Source organism: Nicotiana sylvestris, chromosome 1, assembly GCF_000393655.2.
Source record: "Nicotiana sylvestris chromosome 1, ASM39365v2, whole genome shotgun sequence".
NCBI classification, from domain to species: domain Eukaryota; kingdom Viridiplantae; phylum Streptophyta; class Magnoliopsida; order Solanales; family Solanaceae; genus Nicotiana; species Nicotiana sylvestris.
Window position 1 is genome coordinate 79,374,733 of NC_091057.1, and position 6,699 is coordinate 79,381,431.

The 6,699-nt window shown below is 40.0% G+C and overlaps 2 protein-coding genes across 2 annotated transcripts; both read right to left on the reverse strand.

Annotated features, from left to right (window-relative positions):
- Nucleotides 1-815: 815 nt before the first annotated feature.
- LOC138871811 (uncharacterized) lies at nt 816-1,924 on the reverse strand. The gene is made up of 2 exons (XM_070149718.1): nt 1,505-1,924; nt 816-1,292 (listed from the first exon to the last, which is right to left on the reverse strand). Exons 1-2 carry the CDS (start codon nt 1,922-1,924, stop codon nt 816-818), a joined length of 897 nt encoding a protein of 298 aa, XP_070005819.1.
- An 845-nt stretch (nt 1,925-2,769) lies between these two features.
- On the reverse strand, nt 2,770-3,318 carry LOC138871816 (uncharacterized). The gene has a single exon (XM_070149724.1). The coding sequence runs from the start codon at nt 3,316-3,318 to the stop codon at nt 2,770-2,772; it is 549 nt and encodes a 182-aa protein (XP_070005825.1).
- Between the last annotated feature and the right edge of the window lie 3,381 nt (nt 3,319-6,699).

The following is a 6,699-nucleotide window of genomic DNA, read 5'->3' on the forward strand; positions in this document are numbered from 1 at the left end:
AGAAACAACTATTTAGGGAAAGATACTAGGAAGCTAGCTATAGAGATAATCGATGCAGAAACAAGCAATACATGAATATCTACTCTGGTAATTAAGGTGCAAAAATTTAGCTCATCAACTAATAAATTGAGCACGACGAAGGAGAAATTAGGTGAGTGGCTAGACGTTGTTCACACGGACAATAATAGTAGAAAACTATCATGGCCGGAGGAGGTGAAACAACAAAAATATTATCATAAATCTTGTGCATCAATTTGGGATAACTTTGATATATATATATATATATATATATACAACAACAACCCAGTGTGATCCCACAAGTGGGGTCTAGAGAGGGTAGGATGTACGCAGCCATACCCCTACCCTAGAAGGGTAGAGAAACTATTTTCGATAAACTCTCGGCTAAAAAAGGTGAGAGAAGCCCTAGTAGCAAGCAATAACAAAACAATAATTAGAAAACTAGATCGGAGATAGCAACAGATAATATGAAAGGGGTACTGATAATAAGTAGTAGCAAGATAACATATTTAGAAAACTAATTCCAAGGCAGCAAACGAGAATATGAACGAAGTACTGCTAGCAAACTACGGAATTACCAATGGCAAGTAACAACAAAACAAGACATGAGAATATAACAAACTAAGGAAAAAAAGGGTATCGTACTAGCACTAATACTATCAAGCTAGAGAAGACAAGGGGAGATGCACGACTACCTACTAACCTTCTACCCTAATCTTCAACCTCCACACCCTTCTATCTAGAGTCATGTCCTTGGTTAGCTTAAGTAGAGCCATGTCCCACTTGATCACCTCTCCCTAAGACTTCTTTGGCCTACCTCTACCCCTTCTCTCACCTATTAAGGCCAACCTCTCACATCTCCTAATAGGGGCATCTGCGTTTCTCCTCTTAACATGCCCGAACCATCTCAACCTTGCCTCATGCATCTTTGCCTCCACATGGGACACTCCCACCTTATCTCGAATAACTTCATTCCTAATTCTATCCAACCTAGTATGCCCACACATCCATCTCAACATCCTCATTTTTGCTACCTTCATCTGCTGGACATGAGAGTTTTTGACTGGCCAACACTCTACCCCATACAATATAGTCGGTCTAACCACTACCTTGTAGAACTTACCCTTAAGTCTCAATGGCACATTCTTATCACACAAGACACCGGAAGTGAGCCTCCACTTCATCCACCCTGCTCCGATACAGTATGTGACATCCTCATCTATCTCCCCATTCTTCTGAGTTATAAATCCCAGATACTTGAAACTCTCTCTCCCCTGGAAATGACTAGCGTATCAAGTTTCACATCCCCGTCCACCTCCTGGGTAACACCACTGAACTTGCACTCCAAGTGTCCTGTCTTGGTCCTGCTCAACTTGAAACCCTTACACTCCAGGATATGTCTCTAGACCTCCAGCCTCTCGTTAACGCCACCTCGCATCTCATCAATTAGGATTATGTCATCTACAAATAACAAGCACTAAGGCACCTTCCCTTGAATGTGACGTGTCAAAGAATCCATCGCTAGGGAAAACAAAAATGGGCTAAGTGTTGATCCTTGATGCAACCCCATCTCAACCGGAAAGTAATCCGAGTCTCCACCTACTGTCCTAACTCGTGTCTTAGCTCCATCATACATGTCCTGAATCACTCTAATATACGCTATATGAACTCCTTTAGCCTCCAAACATCTCCATAGAACCTCTTTGGGGACTTTGTCATAAGCCTTCTCCAGGTCCATGAACACTATGTGCAAATCCTTCTTCACCGCCCTAAACTGCTCCACCAATCTCCTCAATATATGAATGGCCTCAGTGGTCGACCATCCCGCCATGAAACCAAACTGGTTCTTAGAAATGGACGCACACCTCCTCAACCTCCCTTCAATCACCCTCTCCCACACTTTCATCGTATGGATTAACAACTTGATACCCCTATAGTTTTTGCAATTTTGGACATCCCCCTTATTCTTGTACAACGGGATCATCGTACTCCGCCTCCACTCTTCGGGCATCTTCGTCATCCTAAAAATGATGTCAAACAACCCAGCAAGCCATTCCAAGCCTTCCTTACCCATGATTTTCTAGAATTCTACCGGGATCTCGTCATGCCCCATCACTCTACCCCTACTCATCCTACACATAGCCCCTACAACCTCCCCCACTCGTATATGTCTACAGTTCCCAAAATCTCGCTGCCGCTCCAAGTACTCCAATTCCCCAGCACAATGCCCCTATTTCCCTCTTCATTCAAGAGCCTATGGAAGTAAGACTGCCATCTCTGCCTAATCTATGCCCCCTCCAATAAAACTATTCCCTCCTCATCTTTTATGCATCTCACTTGGTCCAAATCTCGACCCTTCCGCTCCCTTACCTTCGCTAGCCTGTACAACTTTCTGTCCCCGCCTTTATCCCTAATTTCTTCGTATAGACGACTAAACGCGGTGGTCTTAGCCGCAGTAACCGCCAACTTCGCCTCCTTCCTAGCTTTCTTATACCTCTCCATGTTAGCACTCTTCTGCCCCTCGTCTATACTCTCTACTAGCTTCAAATATTCTGCTTTCTTGGCTTTCACTTTCCTCTAAACCTCTGCGTTCCACCACCAGTCCCCTTTATGGCCACCAGAAAAATCCTTTGAGACCCCTAACACCTCTCTCACCGCTTCTCTAATGCAATTTGCTGTCATAGACCACATACAACTCGCATACCCGCTACTCCTCCAAGCCCTCATAGCCAGCAACTTCTCCCCCAACTCCTAGGCCTTATCCTTAGTCAATGCACCCCACCTGACCCTAGGTATACCAGACATAGCCCTCTTCTTCCTCGTCCACCTGATCTCTAAGTCCATAATCAAAAGCATATGTTGGGTCGTAAGATTCTCACTCGGGATGACCTTGCAATCCATGCATAAACCTCTATCACATTTTCGGAGAAGTAGATAATCAATTTGGGTCTTGGCCACTGCACTCCGAAAAGTTATCAGGTGCTCCGCCTTCTTCGGGTAACACGAGTTAGCAATCACCAGCTCGAAAGCTTTAGCGTACTCCAGCAGCGAAGTACCTCCACCATTTCTATCTCCAAAACCGAAGCCACCACGCACATCGTCATATCCCCCAAGCGATATCCCAATATGGCCGTTAAAATTACCTCCTATAATAATATTCTCGGTGGATGGTATACCCCGTACCAACCCATCCAAATCTTCCCAGAAGCATCTTTTAACCTCCTCGTCCAAACCCACTTGAGGTGCATAAGTACTAACTACGTTCAGAGTATACCCTCCCACGACTATCTTAATGGCCATCAACCTGTCATTCACCCTTTTAACCTCAACTACTAGCTCTCTTAGATCCTTATCAACTAAATGCCTACCCCGTTCTTCCCTCTCACCCTCCCAGAATACCACAACTTAAAACCATCCACCTCCCGAGCCTTGTTTCCCACCCATCTAGTCTCTTGGACACAAGCTATGTTAATCTTCCTCTTATGGAGTATCTTTGCTAACTCTATAGACTTCCCTGTTAGAGTCCCTATGTTTTATGACCCCACTCTCAACTTAGAAGGTGCCTTACCCCCCTGCCACCCTTACCTTCTACCCCCTGCTCCGCCTGCTCCCCCCGAGGACATGCCCTGACTCTATCATATCTCGGCGCGGCCACTAAACCAGCACAAAGCTACAAAAGGATAGACTAGAAAGGAATAAACTAAATAGAAACCTACAGGTACACAAGGTGCTAATAAGGGATCCGACTAAGGAGGGACCAACTATGTATCGGCTATAACACTAAGGAGAAAGACAGAGACCGATATAAGCAGACAAGTCTAACTAAATATAATTTAAACAAGATATGTGGATGTCAAGCATACCGGCAAGCAAAAATGGAAAAATAAAAATAAAATACCAATATCACGAATACCAGCTATAGAACGAAAGAACCTGGAGCAAGTTTTCTTGAAGTTTATCGGATCTGCTCAATGGCACTAATAGTCCTACTACGTCCCGCCGGAAAGCTGACCGGGAGTTGCCGGAATTAATGTAACTTTGATATATATATATTTCAAGAATTTCAAATGTTGGTTTTTGACTAGAGTATGTTTGTCCAGAAAGTAAAAAGGAACACGAGATTGAGAAAATTAGATTGGAGGATATTATATCTGAGATGGATTACTGATAAAAATAATATTTTATACTACATAGTAGGGGCACATCCTCTTTTTGCAGTACTTAATGGTTTTATTCAGAAACTCTGGGGGAGAATTAGGATAAATAAACTTGCTATACTAAAAATGGGATTGTCTTGGTGTTATTTAATATCGAGGCTGGGAATAATGAAGCTAGACAAGGTGGTATTTATTGCTTTGACAAGCCATTTATTATCAAAGCATGTAGTCTGGACATGGAATTATCCATGGAGGAATTATATCTGTCCCTATTTGGATCAGAGTGCCTTGGCTAGATTTCAAATTCTAGATTTCAAAAGTTCTAAGTATGATTAAAAATTTAGTAGTTAAATCATTAATGATGGACAAAAATGCGAAGAAGAAAGTTGGGTTGAACTTTGCTATCCTGCTAGTAGAACTAAAGATAGGATCTCAACTTTCTGATAAAAAATATTTTCAGGAAAGAAATTTGAATAATAATAGATCAGAAAATGGTTTATGAGTCAAAGCCATCAATATGTAACTACTGTCAGAAATATGGTAACACAAAGGAAGTATGTAGGAAAAACAAAACGAACAAGAATGGACATGGTACAAGAAGATATGTAAAAGCATGCTTATCGGAGAACTCAAAAACAAAGAAGGATGATGGCTAGAAGGCAGATAATGTACAATCAGTACAACACCTATATTACACAAGTAACTAGATCTCAACCCACTATCTCTATAAGAGATGAGGGTCAGAAACAATCATAAGGGGAAGGATATCAGATAAAAATACAGAAAGAAACTGGATAGATTCAGCCTGCAAGAACTAAAATATCACCTAGACATGAGAAAAGGTTGATGCATGTAACTAATACTTTTCAAGTTCTTAGCAAAGAAGGAACAACACCTAGTACGAATTAAAAGAATGGAACTGTTTGGAAAGGGGGATGCACCTTAATTCCCTTTTTTGGGAATGATTAACATTCTAAGTTGGAATATAAGGGGTTTAAATAGCCTCAATAAATAAAAGGAAGTAAAACTCCTCTGTAATAAGTATGATGTTGAGTTAATCGGGCTACTTGAAATAAAAATCAAGATAAGTAGGGTAGATTTTATGTAGCTTCCATATATTTGGCAGGTGACAGTATGCTACTAACCATGCCTCCCGTTATAATGGGAGAATTTGGATAACAAAGAGGTTTGACTTATACGAGGTTGTGGTAAACTAGGAATTAGCTCAAGCAATCACTGCCAAGTAAAGTTTTTTCCTATGCTAATTTCTTTTTTAGTTAATTTGTATATGCATTCAATTTGAGGGAGGAAATAAAGGAACTATGGTAGTGTCTTCATAATTTAGGAAGGGGTTGCAATATCTCATAAGTATTAATGGGTGACTTTAATCTTGTGCCGAATAGGAAAGACAAAATAGGTAGAATTTCAGCAGCTTACTCTAAAATTTAAGATTTTCATAAACGTATGAAAAGGTGTGGATTATCTAGGATGCCAAATTCAAGGTATCAATACACATGAAATGATAAACATGACATTTTCTCAAAAGTAGGTTGATGTTTGTGAATGGAAATAGGATTGAGCAATTGCCACCATCCATGACTAACATCCTATTAAAGGGTATCAATTATTATTTCTTAGCAAAACTATATGTGATGCAAGCTTAGCAGAATACCAGGATGACTTTTAAGTATTACAATATTTGGAGTGAACATACAACTTTCAAGGAGATATTAAAATAATGATGGAGTAGCCAAGGAGATGGATGTCACAATGTTGAGGGTGGTGAAGAGACTAAAGTTATTAAATAGATGTTGAGATCATAGTGTTATCATCATTTTAAAGATATCATTAATAAAGCAAATGAAGACAAAAAGGCATTACACATTGTACAGAATAAGTTACAACTAAATCCCTCAGATCCTGGCCTCTAGTAGGAGGAAAAAGCTGCATATTTGAAGTTTAATAAATAAATCTTTCTTAGAAGAATCCCTACTCCTACAGAGAAGTAAATCAACATAGGTTAAATTAAAAGATGACAACACAAAGCACTTGAAGCTGATGCAGGCAGGCACCCAGCTGCAGGATGAACAACTTGTATAATACTCCGATCCTAAGGTGGTAGTCAAAATTTCAAGTATTATAAAAATTCGTTAGAAAGAGTGAAGGCCAAAAAAGAAGAGCACATGAAGGATTCTAGATGCAGGTCCTACTTTCATAGAGGAGAACCAGTTAACTTGGATTCAATATTTCTTTATTAGGAATATTAAAGAAGCTATCTTTGGTATAAATAGCAACAAGAGTTAAGGCCTGATGGGTATGATGTGATTGCTTTAAATCCGCACAAGAAATTATAAGGGCTGATATCACAAAAGCAATATCAGATTTTTTAGGAATGGAAAGCTATTGAAATAGATTAATGCTACTCTGATCACACTTATTCCCAACTAAGAATGCTAGTCAATTTAGACCTATCTCATGTTGTAGTATCTTAAATGTATATCAAAGCTATTATGTACAAGTTGAA

Excerpts from the sequence above, each read along its gene's own strand:
- LOC138871811 (XM_070149718.1), bottom strand. The coding sequence starts at position 1,924 with ATGAAAGTGTGGGAGAGGGTGATTGAAGGGAGGTTGAGGAGGTGTGCG. Across the intron at positions 1,293-1,504 it reads CACGTCACATTCAAGGGAAG|GGGAGAGAGAGTTTCAAGTA; the intron begins GTGCCTTAGTGC and ends AGTCATTTCCAG.
- LOC138871816 (XM_070149724.1), bottom strand. The coding sequence starts at position 3,318 with ATGGCCATTAAGATAGTCGTGGGAGGGTATACTCTGAACGTAGTTAGT.